General features: G+C 37.6%; 1 protein-coding gene across 5 annotated transcripts in view; it reads left to right on the top strand.

Moving 5' to 3' along the window:
- The first annotated feature begins 3,987 nt into the window (after window positions 1–3,987).
- Ets65A (DNA-binding protein D-ETS-3) overlaps window positions 3,988–24,880 on the top strand; it is a 96,786-nt gene continuing 75,893 nt past the window's right edge. The window contains exons 1-3 of one of the 5 annotated variants that reach the window (XM_028303147.1): window positions 14,461–14,515; window positions 14,628–14,752; window positions 17,036–17,397. In XM_028303147.1, the coding sequence (XP_028158948.1) occupies window positions 14,748–14,752; window positions 17,036–17,397 (367 nt within the window). In that variant the 5' untranslated portion in view covers window positions 14,461–14,515; window positions 14,628–14,747. Of the gene's footprint in view, window positions 4,055–14,460; window positions 14,753–17,035; window positions 17,398–24,880 lie in introns of those variants that run through there. The other 4 variants (XM_028303146.1, XM_028303148.1, XM_028303149.1 and 1 more) reach the window with 4 other exon arrangements.

Genomic DNA, 24,880 nt, shown 5'->3' with positions numbered 1-24,880 from the left:
TTGGATGACGCCTCCTGCAAAAGGGTCGTACAAATGACATTTGACCATTTTCATCTCGATCACCTGGCAACACTTGCAGCTATGGGGAAAAGTATTTTTTTTCGACATGGGTGTCTTTAAAGTTAAGGACGGACAGAAGGAGATATGGCAGAAAAAATCCAAAAATGGGGTTTGGTCGGTTATACGACCCAAATTATGGGAAAAATCCGAAAATTCAGAAAATCAAGATGGCGACCGAGTGAGCGGCCATTTTGTAAAAAGTTTCAGATTTCTGATTTTTCAAATGCATTTTTTGGGCAGTTGGCAACATTTGGGAAACTCGAGTTGTATAGAGCGATTACGTAGTTTGCTAAGGAGTATCGTTTGGAAAAACAACATTTTCCAGTGTTGCCATACTTTGAAAGATTTGGTCAAAACATGTAAAAAATGGAAATAACGACTTTTGGTCCAAAATTTGGATGACGCCTCCTGCAAATAGGTCAAACTAATGACATTTGACTATTTTTATCTCGATTACCTGGCAACACTGGCAGTTACGGGGCCACAAAATTTTGGGACTTGGGTGGTTTTAAGGAATTGTTTCACGGGATTGGTTTAAGTTAGAAAAAAAGTAAAAATGGGTTTCGGCGCGGAAAATGGTCTAGATTAAGCGAAAAATGCAATAAGTATGGCAACACTGGAAAATGTTGTTTTTCCAAACGATACTCCTTAGCAAACTACGTAATCGCTCTATACAACTCGAGTTTCCCAAATGTTGCCAACTGCCCAAAAAATGCATTTGAAAAATCAGAAATCTGAAACTTTTTACAAAATGACCGCTCACTCGGTCGCCATCTTGATTTTCTGAATTTTCGGATTTTTTCCATAATCTGGGTCGTATAACCGACCAAACCCCATTTTTGGATTTTTTCTGCCATATCTCCTTCTGTCCGTCCTTTTCGGGTTGCCAGGTATAAACATACCTGGCAACCCGAGAGTTATGACTGGAAAAGAATAGGCAACCTAACGTTTGCATATTCTATGGACTTCATAGTTTCGATTGGTATGGAGTTTGTTTAATAATCAAACCGATGAAATATTGGAAAATAAAACTTTTTTTAATGATTAATTAATCATATCCTGGACTGAAATTTATTAGGCAACCCTTAAGCAATATAATTATTGACATGTTAAATTGAATATAAAATATGTTTCATCAAATAAGCATCTCGGTGAAGGTCCTTGTATAGCGGGATCTTAGACTATAGGGAGATTTTCTGATAAATGGGTGAGTACTTATTTATTTTACAGAATAAGTAGAGTCAGCGTCAAATGATCAAGTTGGCAATACGTATTTGTGACAAAATTGAAATAAGGTTGTGTGCCTACTTAAAATTGTGTCGTCAACTATTTGGTCACTCTGGGTATTTGACGCTGCATGCTGACCGACCATACCTTACCTACCGTGTATTTTATTTTTTACTAGCGGCCGCCCGCGTCTTCGTACGCGTGGACCCCGTTTTAACCCCTTAGAGGCTGAATTTTGCAAATCTAAAAACCATCCTTGGAATTCAATGAACATTTAAAAAAAAAATTGGTAAAATAATCCAGGCGTTGTTGAGTTATGCGCTTACCAACACTTATTTATTGCAAAAATTGTGCCAAATAAGATCATATAGACACTTTGTCTTCCTATACCGTGTGAGGTCAAACAGTAGGTACGGGTTATTATGTGGTCAAACAATCCATTCGTTCGTTCGTTTCAGCCAAATGACGTCCACTGCTGGACAAAGGCCTCTCCCAAGGTTTTCCACAATTAACGGTCCTACGCTGCCCGTATCCAGGCTCTTCCCGCGAGCTTTACTAGATCGTCGGTCCACCTAGTAGGAGGCCTGCCCACGCTACGTCTTCCAGCCCGTGGTCGCCACTCGAGAACTATTCTTCCCCAACGGCCATCGTCTCTACGAGCTATGTGCCCCGCCCACTACATTTATTTGTGTAGAAAAAATATTATGAAAATATAATTACCTACCTAAGTGTCAGTTAGATATCCAGCTCTATGAAATGTGTTATCAGATTCGTGTTGTGTTCGATATAAATCCGTGGTGTAAGTCCCCTCCACAACGAAAACATTGAAAACTTTTACCAAGCCTTATAAATCAGTCAGTTAAACAAATATTATTGTCAAATTAAGAAGTCACCGCTAGTTCAGGCGTCGAAAGCCCGCATTAGCAGGGCGTCACCGCCCGCCCATAACACCCTCCCTCGAGTTTCCATTGAGCTTTGCTAATTATCCACTGCACACAGCGACGCGACCAATGTTTACATTGCTTAAGTGTGTAAACTGTGTATTTTGTAGGTATACTTGTTTTCTGTTGAGATTAAATATAAAAATTCAATGCAATCCTGCTAATGTTATAATTTGTGATTGTTTGTAGGGATAGTGGATATTTTGTTACTATTTCACGCAAAATTTACTGAACTATTTACAATACTATACCTACCTACACCAAAATAACGTTATGTTGTTTGCGAACATAAAGGTAAAAATATTTCTCAATCAAGTATAATAAACACTTTTATACGCTGGGACGTAAGCAGTGAAAAATTCAGGACATTTTTCAGCCTTTTTTCAAGAGCCTTTTACATACATTAATAATGTAAGCTATAGGTAGTTAAATAGGCTTTTCTTAGAAGTACTTTAATGTTTTTCCAGGACTTAGAGATGTCCATATTTTTTCTTTTTCAGTACAATACCTTCAGTCGGCATTCTTTGATACGTACAAATAATATAAACTAGGACACACAACTTGTATAGGTTTATGGAAATCTGTGGTGGAATTGGTGGAACCTGTAAAAGTATTTGTACCATGAAAACATTCCAATAAAAGTTCTTTACATATTTTATATGCTGCACAACCCTTCTTTAATATGTATTACTAAATGTTGGTCAAATAATGTGGAGATCTATTTGATACTTTCTGGTTCTTATAAAATATCAATGTAATAACTGGGGAAATCATTTTCACAATCCGATGAAAATTTTACCAATCCCAAATACGACAATATGTCGGTGTCGGATTGGCGATCCGGGTGTCGGTCCCAGTCGTCTGCTGGACTATTGTCTGCAATATGTAGACATTTGCAATACAGGAGATTCGTAGCCCATATTGTATTAGGTAGGTAGGTACATACTTGCTTTTATTGTTATGAATACGAATGAGCTGTGAATTATGCAAGGTAGCTGAACTACTCAATACAAAAGTATTGCCTTGAGAGGCACTAGACCAGGGTTGGCGAACTAATGGCACGCGTGCCAATGATGGCACGCGACATAATATTTTTGGGCACGCCACCAATCACAAATTCAGTAATTCAATAGTAAATAATGTGTTTTGATTATGAGCTATCGTATTTGCCGTCATCAGTTAGTGCCACTGTAGAGTAAGGTCGTGTCACTCACCGTTGGTGCCACTTGATAGCATTTTATGTGTATGTTATGTTAATTTAATGACTACTTCAAATTTTTTTTTAAATAGTGGCACGTTCAATGTTAAAGGTTCGCCATCCCTGCACTAGACTATGGTTACCTCTGACGGTCAAACAATCTGTGGCCCATTTTAATTTTTACTTTAGTTTGATGTTAAATGTCACATTTGAAGCTACATACGGCTGACTCTTCCAACATTGATATTCACAAAACATTCGCACGAATACAAATCCAATGTCAAGGACTGATTACAGCTGCATCGTCATCCCATTCAGGCAGTTCGTTGCACCGTCTAACAAAGCACTGCGGATGATCATCCGACTACCGACTCCGCATCTTGGGCGAATGTACCACGCGTGCGTGCGTTTGCGTCGTGCCCCGCCCAGGGGCGTGGCCCCACCCTCGCAGCACCCCCCACCCCGCAGACCGGACGGCACCTTCCATTATCCCGGTTTCCTGTCCGCGAACGCCCGCCTTGCGAGCCGATATCGATTTGTTTATTTTTTTCGCGCCCAAACCAGACAAATAGGTGTGTTTCCGAGTGCTTGACCGCAGGATGGCGAGTGACCAGCGCGAAGAATGAAGGTAGGTGCCGGTCGATGATTATCGATGCGCGGAGGCACATCACTAGCTTTGTGATGCATTCTTTCGGTTGGGGTTTAAGTAAATGCCTGTATAATGGACACGGATTTGGCTAATTGACTCTATGTGGTGCGTTTTGAGTTAAAGAGCCTACATACCCACATTGGTGCAAGTAGATTCCTATTTACATAATAGATTACTCAACTACCTACTCAAATCATAGCATTTACATAACTGAAAACATGACCATGACCATCATCTGATTCATCAATACTTCAAACGGCATGCAAGAAAATAAATAAGCCTTCTATTTACTTACTTCCTATACGAATAGTCTTAAAGCGGCTCTGCGCGGCGACAGAAAATATTTATTGATAATCTACATTAGTTTATTTTGTGAAAATTAACAATACTTTTCATTTGGTTTATAAAACAAATTAGTCAGGTTCAGTAACAATTTAAAACTACCCGCGCGGAACCAATCACCTCAACGGCCGCAAAGACAGTGCATCAATGTTTCCGCACTGAATGCGCTAATTTTTCTTTTCCAATTGCGGGTAGCTTTTGCGCGTTTTTTGAGAGCAATTAGTTTTCCCAGCCCTTATTAAAACAACGTATTTAACGATTTGTAAATAAATGTGCTGATGCGCTTGTTAACCTTTATTCCGAAATACCTATAAAGGAACAAGGTTTAACTATTACTTTTAGATCATGTCAGTGTTTGCCAATGTTGTCCTGAAGTGATACTAGCCAAAGGTAGTAAGAAGGCTACATTGGGACGTGTATTGTTCCTGAAAACCATAAAAGGGAACCATGGAATAAATAAAAATAATAATAAAAATTTGAGTCGGAAGTTGACTTTAGTTACGTTGTCTTTGGCGGTTAAGCTATATGTACAGCCTTGGCCAAAAGTATTGAGCACCCCCTAAATACTGCTTATACATGATAACTATAAAAGATACTCAAAGATATTTGATAAAAACCTTTCTTTGACAGGTTTTGAAACATAAACTCACGGCACAACGTGCAATAAAACACGTTTCGAGATGTTTAGCTATGATACTGTAGTATTGTTAGTCTTTGAAAAATCATAAAAAAACTTCTTCCGACCTCGCTGCTGAGTTATCAGCTGAAATTAATACGCCGATTTCTGCAAGAACAACTCGCAGAAGACTCCAAGAAGCTGGGCTTAAGGGCTATATAGCCAGAAAGAAGCCATGGCTCTCAGTAAAGACCAAAACAGCTCGTTACGAGTAGGCTTTAAAATACCAAACTTTTACCGAGGAAGATTGGAAAAATATTGTGTGGTCAGATGAATCAAACTTTGAGGTAAGTTAGCCAATATCATGTAATAACAATATGCGACAATAATATTATAAAACTATATTTGTAAAAATAAATATTGGACCGAAAAACACTTAACAAAATTTCGTACTTTACAGATTGTTGGCACACCTGGTGTGACATTTGTCCGTCGTCGAGTAGACGAAGAATTTACCCCGGAGTGTAAGGTACCTACCGTCAAACATGGCGGCGGCAGTGTGATGGTCTGGGGGTGCATGAGCGCCGCAGGAGTTGGGGAAATGTTTGTGTGTGAAGGACGCATGGACTCTACAAAGTACAAAAACGTTCTTGAATCCGCACTTCTGCCCTAGTTTACAACACTTTTTGGTGACACCAACATGGAAAGCGTCAAATTCCAGCAGGATAACGCACCTTGTCACAAACGATGGCTTGGTTTAGTGACAATAACATCGAGCTGCTTGAATGGTCTGCCCAGTCACCAGACCTGAACCCCATCGAGCATTTGTGGGGTCTATTGAAGGGCAAGGTCCGGCGCCATTGAATAAAAACAAAAGAAGACCTAAAACGTCGCTTGCGGGAAGAGTGGAACGCTTTAACATGTGACGATTGTAATAAATTAGTACAATCTTTACCAAAAATAACTTCTGCAGTAATTAAAGCAAAGGGTGGTCCAACAAAGTATTAATTTTTTGTTGTTAATAAACAATATAAAACTGTTAAAAACTGTTTTGATTCCGACACATGTATAATTCCTTCAAAATTAATAAATATCATGGGTGCTCAATACTTTTGGCCAAGGCTGTATATAAGGTAGGCCTCACAGGAATTGAAACAGTGGAGACAATAGGCTGGAAGAGTCCTGAAAAATTACTTTTACAATAGATTTTCTGTGAACAACAAGCTGCCTATACAAATTCTTGTTTCAAAGTACCTACCTATATTAACATTGGTTTTATGAAGGTAAAATGGTCTTTGGACTTTAACTGATGAACACACACAGAAATAATGTTGTAAATGGGTTTCGTTATCCTTAAATTTACCCAAAATAAACCATCCTTGTACCAAAGGGCTCTAAAAAGCCTGGAATGACATTCTCCAGCCGCAAAATTGACGACATGGCAGCTAACCACACATTGCCAGCAAAAACGCCCCAGTGCATTTGAAGGCTTCCAAATGCATTCATTTAGGCGTCGGCCTAGCTGCCAAGCGGAAGCCCGCGATGTGTTTACTGCTAATAAACCAGTTTACACAGCGTATACTGCTTTGTGCGTCTATTAATGGATACGTATTACGCTGTTGTATGATACTAGCGGCCGCGCGCGACTTCGTACGCGTGGATCCCGTTTTACGGGGTAGGGGTTGAATTTTGCAAAATCCCGTCTCAGTAAGCTCCTACGTTCTAAAAGGAACCCCCATCTAAAGTTTGAGACTCCTAGCACTTAGTTTCTGAGATTTCGTGATGAGTGAGTCAGTTAATCAGTGACCTTTCGCTTTTATAGATTAGTGTTACTGGATGGTTTTTTTTTGCTAGACAAGGCAAGTATTTGACTGCAATCGCACCTGGTGTTAAGTGAGATACAGTCTAGTATGGTATCTTATTATCATGGTTTGCGGGTCCAATGACAGTTTAACTTTCCCCCGGGACAAACTTGACCTTCATTGGTTGGGTTTTTGTGGCGGTCAAGCTGTAGATCCTGGCTACACAGGAGTTGCAGTGGTGGGAACGAGAGGTGGGAATAGTCCCGTATCATGGTTTATTCAATTATTTATCGACATCTGCCGACGGGTTTGCCCGCTTGTTTCGGTACCTATGTCACAGAAATCCAATATCGCGCATCTCACGCTAAAATACGATCATAAAATCTAAACTTAGGCAAAGGTACCTGCCTATTTCTTACCATAAGCATAAATAATATTTTTCAGATCTCTTCTATAGGTACCTACTAGAGTAAAATTTTATTCCCATTCAAAATAGGAGATGACCGTAAATAATCAACCTTTTACTAAAAATGTAACGTAGATGTGCTTTTCCTATGACTCTTTTCCCTTTTATCAAAACTGCTTAAAGTTGTATTAATCGTGAAATCGTAATAAACTGAGGAACATTTTCGCATCTAGTATTTATATAAATCAGTAAAAAGTAAATGTAAATAAGGATAAATTGAATAAAATCAACGGCGGCAATTTGTACGAGTATAAACTTAATAATTCGCTGTTTATCTTAATTCCTTTCATCTATCTTCTAGTAAGGTATTGTAACCACGACTGACAGAACAATAGAATTGAAAAATTATGCTTAAAACTGCTTTTTTATGTCCAAATTAAATACATAATAATACTAGCTTTCCGCCCGCGGCTTCGCCCGCGTGGAATTTTGTCTGTCACAGAAAAACTTTATCGCGCGCGTCCCTGTTTCAAAAACCGGGATAAAAACTATCCTATGTTCTTTCCCGGGACTCAAACTATCTCTATGCCAAATTTCATCAAAATCGGTTGCGAGGTTTAAGCGGGAAAGCGTAACAGACAGACAGACAGACAGACAGACAGAGTTACTTTCGCATTTATAATATTAGTTGGGATTATGAAATAGGTAAGAATGCATAAAACAAGTAATGTGAAGCTATGAAGATACACTTAACTTAACTTAACACGCTATTTAATCAAAAATTACAGACAGAAGAAAGAAGGGCAGAGCAGAAAAGCTGATCTTACTAACTTCTGAGCCAGCTCGACCACCGATGGCACCGGCACAATCTACTCCGGTACTTTATTCTCCTGCACTCTGTGTGAAGGCAGGTCAGCCATTCTTGGCGTAAGATGAGCAGAATTGACTCGAAAACACGCATTGCATATCCTAAAATTGTATCTAACTATAGCCCTAGAGTCTAATAGCTCTCGTAAAGCACATAATTATATCGCAATTGATTTACGTAAATGATAGATCTGGCGATATCAGTGTAGGCGTATTAAATCTACCTTAGTTCCAAAATAGGAGTCCTATCTCCAATATTTAAAATTACGACATTGATTTCAAGTCTGCTTTAGGTCATCGATTTAGAATCCTGCTCCTTCGCTGGCCAACTGACTACCCCACTTCCACGGCATGCAAGTACAGTCGCATGCAATAATTAATTCTCAGCTGATTTATGCGAATATTATACCAGTGGCAACATACAACAGCGTCGAGTGCACCTAATTTATACCCCTATGTTAATACGCTGATGTTACCTGCATACATTTGCGTTTCTAACTAAAACTGGCGTTATCTTTTTACTTCGCCCGCTGTACTTTCGTGTTTTGAACGCTTCAGTTTAGCATTTTGGGAATAAAAATTGAAGGAAAAGGAAATTCTGAATTACAAGTTGTTTTTGCTCTCGTATAATTATTTGCGAGCAATTTTCATTTGTCGTGTTTATTTTTTGGACATTATTTTACTAGTTTGTTAAGAACAAACACCAACAAAGGCAATCATTTTCAATATTAAAAATACAAAAGATTTAAATTCTGAAAAATGGACTTGGCTAGTTTTTACGTACTTACCTACACATATTGTATTTGGTTAATATAGGTAAGGTTTTGAATAAGTGACCTATACGTATTTTATTCACGTTATTGCAAGTCAATTTAAAAATTGTTTAACTTATTTCTTACGCGAATTGACCGATGCCGATGTTTGCTATCAACATAGGTATTAATAGGTTAATGTAATTTCTTCTCTACTACTACTACTAACTAAATAATAGAGATAGATCTAAATAAAAATCGAATCTAAAACCAGTCACAATTCAATCCGCAACGAAAATGGAACGCGACGTAAATCCTCGCCAACACTAAGTAAATCATCGAATGTTTGCCAACAGTCGAAAGAAATGCGAGTCCACTGATTTCACGGGCGATTTGTCCCGTGATTAGTGGCCGGCTTCTTACTTCGCGTGGCCCGTACGGGGTTGATGTAGTGGAACAGGGGGCTTGGGCTGGGGGGTTGGCTGGAATGCAAGCTTTGATTGAAACTTTGTCAGTAGTTGTACTGACCATAGAAAGAATATACTACATCACTGGTGTAAAGACTAGAAATACTGTCTCTAAAAGTGGATGGATGGAAAGTGGAAAAATATTATTGGCAGGTAGTTGCTAATTGCTCATAAGATAGGCCCCCTTAATTTAATTTATTGTCCGTGGTGCATAATCTTTTCTTAAAGGTTTTAAACCTTTGTTTGTCTGTCATCCGCTTTGCAATGGAGGGAAGTCGAACCTTAATTTCGAACTCCTCCTATGTTCTTCTGATTAATTTCGTTGCGGGTCCAATGACAGTTTAACTTTCCCCCGGGACAAACTTGACCTTCATTGGTTGGGTTTTTGTGGCGGTCAAGCTGTAGATCCTGGCTACNATGCTTGGTGAATCTTTGACATCGACAATTTTTGAATTTTGACATTGAGTATCTACTATTGACATTTATATTGACATCTTACATTGATAATATTGGAATTTGTTGAAATGTTTAATAATTAATTAATTTAATATTTGCATGTCAGAAATGACTAATTGTGAGACCTAACCATTAACTGTATCCATCTCCTGTACCACATTTATAGCAAATAAATGATGATTCTGATTCTGATTCTGATTCTGATACACAGGAGTTGCAGTGGTGGGAACGAGAGGTGGGAATAGTCCTGACCATAGAAAGGCCGTAACTACTAGTATATGTAATTACCATTTCACGAGTCTATAAATAGGGACTACATTTTCTACGGTTAAAGCTTTAGTACATTTATAATCAGATTTAAATTGTCTTCTATGTTCATCAAACTCTGTCACCAATCAGTTTTTGCTGTCGAACATAGTGGCGATTAGAGTAGGCGCACACCGTTGATTTTTCGTCGGCCGATAGTTTAGTCGGGCAGTTGATCAGTATGGGCATGTTTGGAAGTGCGCACATTACACCGATTCGATTTGGCCGATTCTTCATACAATTTAAAATCGGGCACAACTATCGGCCAACTAAAAATCGGTGGTCTGCGCCTAGTCTTAAAGCTTTAGTACCTACATTTATCGTCAGATTTAAATTATCTTCTATGTCCGTCAAACTCTGACCAATAAGACACAAAACGCTGCGGTTTCCGTTTATTTTTCACCAACCAGTTTTTTCTGTCAAACATAGTGGCATTTACTGAACACATAATCTGAAAACAAAACAAATATCAAACTGTACCTGGGTTAAGTTAAAAGGTCTACTTTTTCATAAAAAATGTTGACCTTTTTTTTTGTAAAAAAGTTTTTTCTATCAATCCACTAGTTGCAACATCTTCTTGCCTCCTCATAATTTTAACCGTCTTATAAAACGGCATCTGTAATCACACTTCCAATATACAGCAGACGCCACCCTGTATAATCCAAGCTCCAAATTGGGTGTACCATTGTGACAGGGATGGCTAACCAGTTATCTCTCTCGCGCCAGACGCCTTTGTTGACGAAGGCTCCGGCTGGTGGAAATAGACCATTGTCAAATAGGTGCCGCGAAATTGAAATTCCATTTTTGCCGTGCAAAATCTATTAAGATTGAAACAGAATAGGGACGATATAAGCCTTGATAAATATAGGGTTGTTAATTGTTGCGGTACCGTATTAATTTCTTAGGTGACTCCTTAAAATCAGAGATGGTTGAAGAGCATTCAAACCACAGGCTCATTTTTAGAAAATTGCCATTGCAGATTCGATCCATAATAACTCAGAGCGATATAAAAAGCATACCAACAAACCACTAATGCAGCATCCTATACATTCCGAATTTTCAAAAACTCTGCATTCAATTTTCCTTCAAGTGGCTATCATTGTCTTGATGTTAGCTACAATCTGCATGCAGTGTAAAGAAATATTTCCCAATGCGGGACTATAACTATAACTCTCATTTTAAAATCATAAACACTCGTCTCGAAGGCCACGTAAACCGGCGAGAATCATCAGTGAGGACGCGTGGGCGCCGGATGAGTTCTGTTCACTGATATCCTTATTTTGCTTATTCTTCTATCCTGTGTAAATTGTGACGTATGTAGTAATTTGGAAAGTTTAGACCCGGATGTTTTGATAAAAAGGTTAATTTTACTAGTCAAATAATGAAACTTAAATCTCGCGTTTCTATATTTAGACTCTGAGATTTCGTGGTGATCTTAGAATGCTCCCTCAGAACACTTGGTTAATTTGAACTTTACAGTAGACCTTGGAAATTTAAAGGAAACCCAGGAATCCCTAATTGACTTTAATTTAGAAAAAATAGAACCCAAAACGTCCATTGCAGATTAATTATTAGGTAGGTTCCACAGAATTTGAACTGAGGATATTTTACCTACTGTAAAATGAAATAGTGATTAGGAAAGTAAAGTTATGCCCGTTTTCACCATCAATCCCTAATTTTTAAGTGACCCCTATGAAAACAAAATGCCTGTTATGTGTTACCAAAACAGGCATAAAACTGCCTAAAGTACTACCTATAGTAAAAATAAATCACTTTGTTGTTGGGATAATAAATTACTTACTTCCAACAAATAATGATTTCGTGCTTGAAAGGTTAGACAGACGAACTGTCCTCATGACCCACAAGTCGCAAGTCCGTGATTCAGGTGGGGTTACACAAAGTAGTCAACAACCCAATTTGTGTTGTTCTCACTTTGATTAGGTCATTGTATGATTGATCTGATTGTCCGGTATTAAAGATGATTAGGAGTTTCGAGAGAATCGCTCCTTAGGTAGAGTCACCTACCAGTACATAAGGTCTCCAAACAAAAACTTAAAAAGTAGCATCCTCGAAAATTTTTATTTAAGGCAAACCTCAGATTTAAAATTACTGTTGAAAATATAATATGTATTGAGGTCGAAGTAAAATAAATTATTGAATTGAATACAGCAAAACCCGTTCATACACATCAACGCGTTCGATCCACCTTATGAACTGCGTGGTAGATTTACCACGGAGATGTATTACCATTCGGCAGACCGATTATATTCCCCATAACACTAGCACTAGTACTAGTTACTAGTAGAGGTGGGCTAGGGTCTAGAAAAATTGACCCCATTCCGAGTTCAATTCAAAGGTCATACGGCATCGTTATGTGCATTCGAGTATAGTGACAGCTTGCAGTAGACGTTTATTTGAAGCAACTCGATTACAAACTGCATCGGTACGTTTTAAGGACTTTTTCACATTATATAGCGCAATTTAGAATTAATTAGTCAATGTTATAGGCATTTAACGCAAGGAAATTAGGATCAATTTCCAATATAATTTTACGTTAAACCCTAATCATTGTCTCAACTCGATATTCTCTATTTTTTCTTAAATATAAAAAGCGTAAAACTTTTGGCATCATTTATTCCTTTTATCATACAATTCTTCGTTACAAATTCTTAAAACTTTCCATCAAGCCATTTTTATTTAATGTTTTTTTTTCAAAGTCAAAAGCTTGATCTCTAACTTAGCTCTTATTAATGTCGTGGCACTCTATGTCTTAGACCCTGTATTATTTAAAACAAATGCAAAAACAATCCGTGTACATCGCAATGAAGTGCCGTAAGGTAATTGAGTAGGATACGAATTCGAGGCTAAATAGGAAGTCATCCCGACGCAGTTCAAACATTAGATGAACGCCGGTTTCCTCTGCTGAGGACAATGGGGCAGCAGCTGACCTGCTGCGAATAGCCGCTCGAGGACGAGCTATTGTGTATGAAGAAGATACTTTAGAAGTAGTCTATTTTGGGCATAAAAATTGACGCGTGTCGCTTTTAGGTTGGTACGGTTTGGACATTAAAAACTGGGAACAACTTGATTGATTTATACTGAAGAAGAAAGGTATGCAAGAACTAATTGAAGTCTCAAGTGCGAAGAAAAGTCTGACACCAATGACAAAATTATATTCGAAAACGAATTATGAATAAATATGCCAGCTGAAAAGTGATAGGTACGAGTATTTCCAGATAACCTGGGCAAGCTTTTATTAGGTACAATTACTCAGCATTGCTGACTTATCAAAATCCAAATCGGTATTTAATTTTTTTTGTGAAAATCATTGCCTGCTGGTAATTAAAGCCTACATGAAACAACATAAGCCTCCTAAGCGCAGTATGGTAAAAAGAAAATGCACTTTCTCCACTAGAAAAGACACATTTCTACAAATACGTAATTATAGCAATTTGATTTGCCCCGGGACATATTTGGCCTTCACTGGTTGGGTTTTTCGGCGTTCAAGGTGTACATCCTGGCTATAAAGGAATTGCAGAGGTGGGAATAGTCCCTTATAGAGACCTAATAGATACTAATACCCGTTGGTGAAAATGTAGTGCGCTACTACAGGTCTACCTGGATCGGCTCTAACAAACACATTCGCTGCGCACACGCGTCCGAGCATACAGTAATATAAATTGGTTATGATGCGACATATTTCCCTTTTAGACCAGGAGACGTTTCCTTTTCGTGTTTTATATTTGTTTTATGATTTGCCGTTTTGGAGCTAGATTTAACATGTTGGTATTTTTGTCGTCTGTGTGCTATTATAATTGAGCCTTGGGTTATTTTTAGAATTTTAATTAGGTGATCTAGTAGCCCACTACTGAAGTACGAGACCAAAAATGCGATAGTGAAATATTTTTAATTGATTTTTTTTAACGAAGTTTTATGCATTGGATTGATTTTTGTACTTTCAAGTTATAATTTAATTCTAACTTCACAGTTTGTATTTAACTTTGCACTATATTGTGTCTCAGCGTTATGAATTTAGGCAAATAATAACGAATACCTGCAATATTTAAAAACAATAAAAATAAAATGAACTCATTATAGGTACCTAGTAACATACGAGTAATATCCTAAAAGATGAGTTCATCTTTCATGTTTTATTCGTATTTCAAAATAAAAAAAAATATCAGCTTATTGTCGAGCTACAATAGGCCTACCTACCTAGCTAGACTCGTCAATGCAGACCTATTTTTCAATTCAAATAATTTTCTCATATCAATGTAAACCATCTCTATCATGCGTTTACCACATCATCTCCTAAACTAAGCGCCGGATGGGAGCAATTTGCCGACTGCGGAGCCCGCTAGTCTTTGTAAGGCCACCGCGAGCTGATCATCGGACGAGGTGCAAGAAAATGGTACACACAGAAAAGGTGAATATACACATCCGTACACACTTGTACTATTACCAATAGTGAAGTGGTAGCGGAGGTATAACAACTTTTTCCTTAGGTACCATTTTCGATTCGAATAGTGATGCGATAGTGACCTGTGAGTGTTCATCAAGTGACGTGGTATCACAGCCATGTGATACCACAGCCCGGCTTCATCACGGAGAACGATAAGGTCGACCAAAAGCGAACGAAACGCAAGAGAATATCCGATATGAGGTGAGATATACACTAGTGTACACAAAATATAGTGTTCGACACACGAAGCCGCCCTACGTTGGCAAATAACGCGTTATGTTGTAACTTTTTGATTTCGTGTCAAAATATGTCCAATACAGCTTGTCCCAAAAAGTAGTGTCAAGCCGAAGCATCACTAGGGCTATCCAAATCACCCCCATGTACCTATGCTCCGCAATTTTTGATAGTTTTCGAGTTATGATTGTTTTACATTTCTGTGCTTAGGCACTTTTTTGGCCACTGTGGCACGAATAGTCAAGTTACATGCCTGATTTTTTTTAATATTATTAGATGAATACTAAGCCTATTCAGAAGTAGGTATGTACATCTATAACACGAATGTTAACTAAAATCCTCTGTCGTAAAAAAAATATAACTCGATAACTAACAAAAGTCACGGGAATTTGGTAGGCCTAGTGATGCTCTACCTCTGTGCTTCGGCTTGACACTACTTTTTGGGACACCCTGTATAATAATAATATTTCATTGATTATGTAGTTATATCGTTGTCTCTACTCGTATATCACATCAAGCCGCGTGTGGTGTAAGTGCTTAGTGTTGGCGGGTGCGGCTCGCTGCGGGTGCGCCCACGCGCTCTTTAACGTCACTACGTAAACTACCTTTTATGGAAGGAATCAGTTAAATAGGAACATAAAATTTATAACGTAATTGACACATTTTTTGTTCCATTCTATAATTTGTTTGCCCATTTATATTTGCCTGCAAATACATACTCGTAGTTTGCCAGTTGCGTGCGCGAGATTTCTGCAACTACAATTTTTTTTATTGCTGCTTACATTTTTCTCGGTAAATAAAATTCAATATAAAAAAACTGCCTGCAACTTCGCTCCGATTTACTTCAGTCCCAGAAAACGTATAAGTATCGCGGACACCAACCAATGAATAACCAGGTATCAGTATGGAGAGAGTCTTACACTCTTGTTGAACATTTCTTGATATTTTTCTGTTCATAGGATCACTGTAACACTCTGGACAAATGATATAAAAATAATGGTCCTCTACTTAATGTGACATTACTTAATGTGATATACTCTTTATCCCATACCGCAAACAAAACACATAACATGTAACCCAAAATCGAACCTATTACAACTGCAAAAGATTCAACAGTGATTTGCTGTGCTCAAATCCAATAAGGGCACAAGCACACAAGCAAGTACCCTCTAATTACAAACTAACTGTTACCCTTGCAACCTTGCAGTATGCAAATGTATTCACAACCTAATTGACAACAATAAACACTGTGGAACGTCATGATATAGCAATTTGTATAATGAGGTTTAATGGGCAAACTGAAGCACTAAACTAGCTCTTTATAATCGTTGTAAACGTACGTCAGATCAGTATGGTGCCTACAGTCAAACACTGTGAATTAATTAAACCATCACAGGACGGACAGACAATTTTTTATTATTACCTACTGGTTTCATAGCAGTGCAGTACAAGAAAACTCAATTATGGCAGCTTTAATTTATTATTTTGCTAATAATGACGTCAGAATGGTTACACTTGATGCATTGTACGCGCAGTTGTAAGTCATTTACTGTAACTAAACCATTTAGGTTAATTATTAGCAAAAAAACAGCCAGCTATTATTTTATTACTTAAATATGTTCAAAACGTCAGTATACCCACAAACATTTCTCTGTACTTTCCAAATCACAAAAGTAAATTACGTGATACCTAGTTGTCCTTTATTTTATTGTTATGATGTTTTATGACAGTCGTTAAAAGTAGTCGTAATTAAAATTAAAACATTAGTTAACTTCCTAATTAACTTCATTAATCAATTTAATCTCCACTATGTCGAATTGTTTTTAGGGTTCACCTAGTGTTAACTCAATATACGAGTAGGTCTATATTTAACTTTGCTATTTGTTTTCCTGAAAATTTTACTAGCAAAACGCGAATGTGTTTATATCTTTCCGAAGTAATTACAAAATTGTACAAACATGTACACCAAATTGTGAAAAACAATTTTGGCATAGTAATGTCCTGTCCACTGTTGGCACATATACATAGAAGACTAGCGGCCACCCGCGACTTCGTACGCGTGGTACCCGTTTTACCCCTTTAGAGGTACATTTTTGCAAAATCCCGTCTAAGTGAGCACTGAGCACCTACGTTCTAAAAGGAACCCCCATACAAAAATTTAGACTCCTAGCATTTGTAGTTTCTAAGATTTCATGACAAATGAGCCTTTCGCTTTTATTATTTAATTAAAATTTAATTTCTTTGTTGCAGGGTTGACTTACGCGGGCTGAAGTGTGCATCCGCACTCCGCAAAGCTGCCATGTACGAAAGCAGCTGCTCGTACGCCGGAGCCCTAGAGTTGAAGCGAAGCGCCCTGAAGGAGGAGCCATGGCCCACCACGGAGTGGCCCCCCTACCGTCTCCACCAGTCAACCTTCGAGCAGCTGAAGCAAAGCGTGGAGAAGGCCAAAGCAGCCCTCCAAGACCGATCAGGCCTGCTGGGCAGTGCTACTGCGTTCGGGGACTTTTATGGGGGACAGTTGGGACAGGACACGAGTGGCACGGGACTCGGCTTTGGAAGGACCAGGACAGATGACTCGATGCTCGGGTCCATCGACAAAAACAAAAGTTTGGGTGAGTGTTGTTTTTACTTCAACTTAAATTTAGAGGACCTATGTTATATTTATAGGACTTATATACCATATACCGTATCGTCAAGCACGAGTGTCAATTGAATTTCAATTAGCTAAGATTTCTCATCTTTATAGGACTGCGTCAAGTACAGGGATCAAAATTTTTCGTTTGAAATTGTGAGAGATCCTAAGTGATCAACTTTACTAATATAGTTACTGGTAAATTAAAAGTTAAGCATATGAGCGAATTTTATATGACTGTATTTCTTTGCAATGTTTTAATAATACTAGAGATAGGGTGAGTGTTGTAGATACTGCAGTATTTTCACAATATTAATATTACGCACATCAAAGCTCTGGTAGCACTTAACCTAGATAATAAATAGCTATAAGAACGTCTGCGACGTAGGTACGTCACTGGAGGAATTTATTCCCTCAAATCTCCAAACAAATTAAATACCTACTTTCAATACAAAATATAAAACTTGATAATACAAAGTTTTTTCGTTCTCGTATCTCATTTATTACAGAGTTTATTTTACTGTAAATTTATGTTTGCAACTTCACTCTTGAATTAAAAAAATCTAGAGACGATAATTATTACTTTAGCCGTTTAAATTATCCTACTATAGTATCTAAAGCCTTTAAAACTTGCCTCAAAGGCATCGTCAGTGCAGAAAGCCATGAAATCTGAACTCGATAATATTTTTACACCAAGTACTATCTCTCTGAAGTTCCATTGTGCTATCTTCGCAGTTCGCATACAACAGGGACAAAGAATGATATCGATTCTTTCCGTGGAGATGTTGGGTATTCGATTTGGACCTAAAGATGGTGAGTTAAGGTCGAGTTTAGCTGGGAGTATCCAGCGGCGTTGAACCCTTTTTGATTAAGCCGCTATGTAGGTACAAAGCGACGGAAGGTGAGGTGGGGAGCCAGCATCTTCGGTGATAACAATCGCGGGGCGTGATGGTCGTCCGCCCGTTGCCATGGCAACACGCCCGCCCACCAGATCATCGCAGAAATAGTGGAAATAAAATTATATTATCTGTGTACGGGGTTCATTATTCGGAGCCTTAACGAGGGGAGCTTTGCAGTGGAAACGCACGATGCAGATTTAAGGGGACATAATCGTGTTTCAGGGATGTTCGGAAAATGACACTTGGTCCGCTTGTTGAAGGCTGGTTTTCGAGTGTTACTGAAAAATATTTTTTTATAACTGTCTCATACTTTTAATTTATTTCGAGAAGACAAGCGGGATATTTTACCTTGAAAGAGTGGTAATCCCAGTAAGGGACATTGGAAATTAACGCAAAAAAGGTGTCATGTTAGAAATTCAATAATGTGATGTGATACGAATTATATTTACTGGGATGAACTGCAAGTCGTATGGATTCTGTTGTTAACCATTAGGTGTCCATATACCCTCGTGCTCTCTTCTAAATAGGACATAATAGAGCATCTACACTGCCAATAGAAATTCGCAAATATTGCGGAGCAATGTGATGTGTTTGCAACTTTATGAAGTCTTTTTAAAACCTAATAGGAGTGGGTATAATACTCGTAGAGTGTTCCAAGTACATTTCATGATCCGTTATCTAATTACATACACATAAAACGTCCCCCAGATTTTATGTTAGGAGGATTTACTATGATTTAGTAATATGCTTGTAGACTAATAAATACTATAATAGATACCTCATAAACTTTTAGCATCCACTGCTAAAGATGAAAGATGTTATGATTCTACTGTTTTTGTTTTTCTTTGTTACTTTCTAGAGATAACCCTATTAAATGCGTAAATAGGCATGTAATGTAATGTTGTTTACAAATTCTATTGTCTAATAAAAACCATGCGAGTGCATAAAGATTTTCCTGTGGCACAATTATAGTAACAATTCCGTAACAATCGCAAGTATTCAGACTGTTGTTTATAAGCAAGAAAGAACTTCCGTGCCGCACGGCTATTTCTCCGTTTCAGTATCACCACAGAATGTATCACCAACGGCACAACTTCACACGCTGAAAATGCAATTTATGGTCAACTGCAATCTTACTGTCGCTGTAGTGTATTTGCTAGTCACTTCCTTCTTTTATAAAAACCCTTATTTATGACAACATTGAATTTAGCGTGATGAGACTACAATGATGACTCATGATGCATACTGAAATTCTTTGAACATGACTGTACAGGATCAATTTATTCATGAAATACGTACGAATACTGTAATCCATCGTTGAGGTAGACCAGAATAAGCTATAACCTCCTTGTATCCTAGGACTGGAAACTCAGATGCCACAACCAAAGAAATCCAAGTCTAGCTAAATACTCTTTTTTGGTCATCTGTCACCCGCTTTGCAATGGAGGGAAGTTGAACTTTAACTTCGAACTCCTCCTATGTTCTTCTGATCAATTTCGTTGCGGGTCCGATGACAGTTTTAACTTTCCCCCGGGACAAACTTGACCTTCACTGGTTGGGTTTTATTTGCGGTAAGCTGTAGATCCTGGCTACACAAGAGGAATAGTCCCGTAGTTAAATTTACAATTAGTGTCAGTGTGCATCAATGAACTTGCCTTTTCAACGTTTCAATTTAAATAATCCTCGCAACATTTCCCTTGCCCTTAATAAAAACCGATACTTTGCGACTTTCGTGGGACGTGACACAGATCTTCCAGGTGATCCAGGGTCTGTCCAAATAAGTAAGAGGTCTAGTCGATGATTTTAGACGCAATCTCAGGAACTACTGGTCCGATTTGAAAAAATATTTTTGTGTTGGATAGGCCATTTATCGAGTAGCATAAAACATCACCCTACAGTCAATCGGGGTGGAGCAGTAAAGAAAAGTGTTGCAAAAACGGGAAATATATTGAAACACGTACGAAGTCGCGGGCACAACTAGTTTACAATAAAATTTAAAACTGAACTTGTTTTAATTATAACAAAACATCTTTGAATTTCATTCTCATTTAAATGAAACGCTTTAAATTCTCGGGCTTGCTCGTTACGAAAAACGCGCCTTGTGCAACGGTCTTTTGTCTCTGGTCTCCGATAAAGAGTTGCCAGCTACAGACAATACATTTTTTGTTAAACGCCTGGAAATGGGACCACTGAAATCGAGATAGTGTGCACTGATGGACTTGTGGAGAACCATTGGTAAAAAATAAAAGAGCACAATTATGAAACTAAGATCTAATAAAGATGTCAGTATAATAACAGGATAATGTACTACGTAATAATATTGTATCAATTGCATAATAGCCGTGACCTCCGAAGTACATATCGAACAATCAGGTGTATTATGCCTGAAATATCCTGATAAACTGTAATACACGACCCAATGTACGCAAAACTTTTTATGTCCACCTGGATTTTAACTTGTTGCCAAATAGTTACAAAAAAATGAACATGATCTAATACAGTCATGTAGAGCTCCAAGTTAGTACACCTACATTTTGACTAGTTTTTATTGTTCTACAAAAAGAAGCAAAAGCTCTTTCAAATAAAGTTATACAGGGTGGGAGCTGAAAACATTGATATTTTTGGAAAAATCCAGATTATTCTGTAACATTATTGATACCGTTTTAAAGAGCTCCTGAAACACTTTCAGGATCAACTAATCAGCTTTTCGATATCTTGTATAGTTTATAAATAATCGAGTGAGATCACTTATCGTTTCCACTCTGTATAATGCAATTTTGAGTAACAAAGACGCACGAATAAGTAAATATGCAGCAGGCCTCTCGCATTAAAAGTAATTTGACTTTCAAAAACATAACATTCTTATTCTACCCGACATTCACATCTCAATCGCTGAACCGTTGCTTTATTTTGATAAATAGCTGTAACAATCCTCGAATGCTAATTTGAGAATTATACCAAAAAGACCAGAAGGGTGCCGCTGGTTGACATGCCAAAAGCAACTTTAAGTGAATGCAACAAGGGTGTCGTTTAGTTACAAAAAATACCGGGGTTTGTACCGGTATGGCACTTGGCGACTGTTGCAAAAAGCTAATACAGCCAGTTACAGTTTAATTACAATCTGATAAAAAACATTGCCATTAAACATGAACCAATATTTTTCATTTCATAATAGGAATTGTATTTGTTTGTACGAGTATTAATCTACTTATTATATTCGATATATCCAACAAATGCTCAAATAAATACCTGCCTACCTACAGCTAGCCTATTAAACACAAAATAATATTTCGCAATAGAAAATATTAGGTACTCGTACATCAAAGAACTCGTAGAGTCTATAATAATAGTGCTCCAACTGCAGAGAATTGAACTTGGGACTACCACTATTCCATAACACAACTTTTAACTTTTTTCACAGTTAAAATTGAGCTATTTGAAGGTATACGACTTCTCGACGTAGTAATATTTATGCGACACCATTGTACCTACTTAAAATAATATTTACTTATCAAATAAATACTTTTGGTGGTAAGTGTACAGTTCTAATCACGATAGTTACGAGTATGAGGGTATTAACATCACCGTCCGGGGCGGCCGCGGTTGTTAACACGAAAATGATTGCATACTACCCCCATATCTGGACGCGGCATCTAAAGCTCTGCTTAGTAAATATCTGTGCTACTGCTAAATTGAATATGAAGGGTTCGATGCAGTTACTCGTATGTTTGGGGATTTGTGAATAAATTAATCAAAATATTGGATAAAACGGAACTAGATTCAATCAAATATATGCTGTCGTTAAATATCCTTGGACATAATCCAACAGTAACCATCAAGTTAGTAAGTAGTTATACTCATTACGAGTAAGGAGTATCCAAGAGGCAACTTTGTAATTAACCAACCACGTATTTTTGCTGACATACTAGCTAGGGCATGTGGTCTTATAAATAAGTAGAGTCATGCTTGACTGAGCAAAGTTATAAAGAATAGAAGCATTTAATAAATGATCAGCCGTAATAACACTGGTTGTCCACTAAAATCAGCATTAAAATAATTTGGTTAGCCAACAAATACTTGGTTTGCAATTAAAAAAATCGTTCAGCTATCCTTGTGTCGCAAACAATCTTGATATTGTTCAGCAATTTAATCACAAAAGAGGCAGCTTAAAATAATATGGGTTTGCGTAATAAACATTCATAACTTAACAGGCATTTAGTGTGATTCAACCACTGCTTCCCTTATTCATTGAAAGGACAACCAATCTCAGATTAACTTACTAGGGTTAATAATAATCATTTAAAAACAGAGTAACGACTATAAAAGTTACAACTAAAATTGCATATTCAATTCCGAGCCAGCTATCGCGCTGACCCCCGTACCTATCTAATGAATATAAATCGTAAACAAGCCCCAGCCCTTTCGTAATAAACATTAAAAAATCAATATATACGCGTATCTGGCCGGTTTGTATGATTTATCGATGTATATTTTATCGTGATACGATCTAAAGTATGGCATGTAATTGATGACATTTGTATCGCGGTAGCTTTTCGAGTACATTTGACCGTCGGATTTTGGGTCAATTAGGATGTGTGTATATGTTTATGTTACGGTCAAAGTGATAAATGTGAAAATTATGAATAATCGCCGGTTATTATGAATAATTACCGCATGATTTGGTAAATGTGATTAATATGAGGTCATTTATGTGTGTATAAAACTAAATAGGTGGCTTAGGGGTGGCCCTTAACCTATTTTTCACTTTAAATCAAAACATTATGTTATAGGCATCAAGGAAAAGTAATATTATGCAAGAAACATTCCAAACTCATTATGCCAAATTATATTAATATATGATATCAAAACGTTCAAAAGTTTGGCTGTACACGAGCACGTACACAAGATGTTGTTCTCTTTTATGAATTTTGTTAGTACTAAGGTTGAATTATTAAATAATCACCGTTAAATGTGATTAATTTATCACTTTTACCGCGACTGTCGGTAATTATTCATAATAACCGGTTATTATTAATAATTTTCAATTTATCACATTAACCGTAACATTTACATGAAATCTCTAGTTTTGTAACTAGTCCGAGACTGTCCTGGGATCGATTCCCAGATAGGACACATAAAAAGTTACAATGTTGAGGGTGAATTGATACAAACATCCCACTGATTTCGATTTGTAATCTAGTGTGTGGACTAGTCGAGTTACACACTTTTAGCTGGTAAAAATAGTGTTAAAAAAAGTTTCTAAAACTTATTAAGTACTCGTGTTGTAGTAAATATGTTGTTATTATAATAGGTACTTGAACTAACAAGCATTACTGTACCAAAAGACTAAGGCTGGGTTGCACCATCGTACTTTAACTTTGACAAACGTCAAAAATCTGTCAAACTTCATACAAAAAGCACCGGTTATCGTTATAGTTACAGTCAAAGACAAGTGGTGCAACTCAGCCTTAAAAAATATTTTTAAGTGTCCATAGTAGTGATTCTATGTGAAATAACAATGTTTTATCTTTCCCTTAACGCCTTCCCAAACTTAATAGCATAACCTTATATCATTTTCCTTCTCCCAAACGTAATAGGGTTGAAAATCGCCCTTATCTTCCAGAAGCTTCTCAGCATGACTCATCGAGGCGCCCTGCAGCTCGAGCTAACAGCATAAGTGTTAGAACGAAGCGGAGCAGCATTTGTTATACTTATCACAGCTATCGTAAACTGTCGACAGTTTATCGTTATTAATCAATTAGGTATCTGGTTTATCTTTTTGGTAATTAAATACAATAATCTTGCACTATAAACATTTGATGTCATTTACTAAGTCTTGTAAGTTTATTAAATCTATGGGGGATGATGTGGTTTCACATCACAGTCATGTACAAATTTATTTTGGTGGTGGACGGTGGTGTACTACCACCACTGCCTAAACAATATTTCGTAGGTACCCTACTAATCATTACCTTCCCTTTTGCAAGATCTAACGTACAAAATTCGTGTAAAAGTTACGAAATTTTGAAGCCGATACGATAAGATTTTTTGTTTCCTCGGTTTTTCAAAGACATCTAACTTTTTTGGTCGTAATCTGTGAGTGTCTTATCTACTTAGTAACTATACCAACATGCCAATTACCCAAATTACAATATGCTCAACCAACCCTTTATGCAAACAGTCCACTAAAACAATCTGACCCCAGGGACAAGCGCAATTGACTTCGAAATCTGCCATCAAAACAAATCCCGTCAGACAACCGCTAATCCCACCCACTCGAGTTCCCACCGGAGTAACAAAACAAACAATTATTGCACAATCAACTATAGCGCTTATAAATCATGTATAGTAATGGTGCATCATGCGCACCACCCCATCGCGAGTCCCAACAGCTCATGGGAAGATGACTCCAACAAAGGACTTTTAATTGTGATAGCACCATGCACCCCTCACGTTTGGGACACCGTGACCATCCAAAGCGCCCGCCATATTTATTTTCACAAATATATTGCTACAAACATATTGTGCGAAGTGATTCCGGGTGATGTATCATTTTGCGCGTGG

Source organism: Ostrinia furnacalis, unplaced genomic scaffold (genome assembly GCF_004193835.3).
Source record: "Ostrinia furnacalis isolate ACB-3 unplaced genomic scaffold, ASM419383v2 OfSCF1198, whole genome shotgun sequence".
In the NCBI taxonomy this organism is placed as follows: domain Eukaryota; kingdom Metazoa; phylum Arthropoda; class Insecta; order Lepidoptera; family Crambidae; genus Ostrinia; species Ostrinia furnacalis.
Note: the sequence above shows the minus strand (reverse complement) of the source record. Positions and strands in the feature narration are given on the sequence as shown.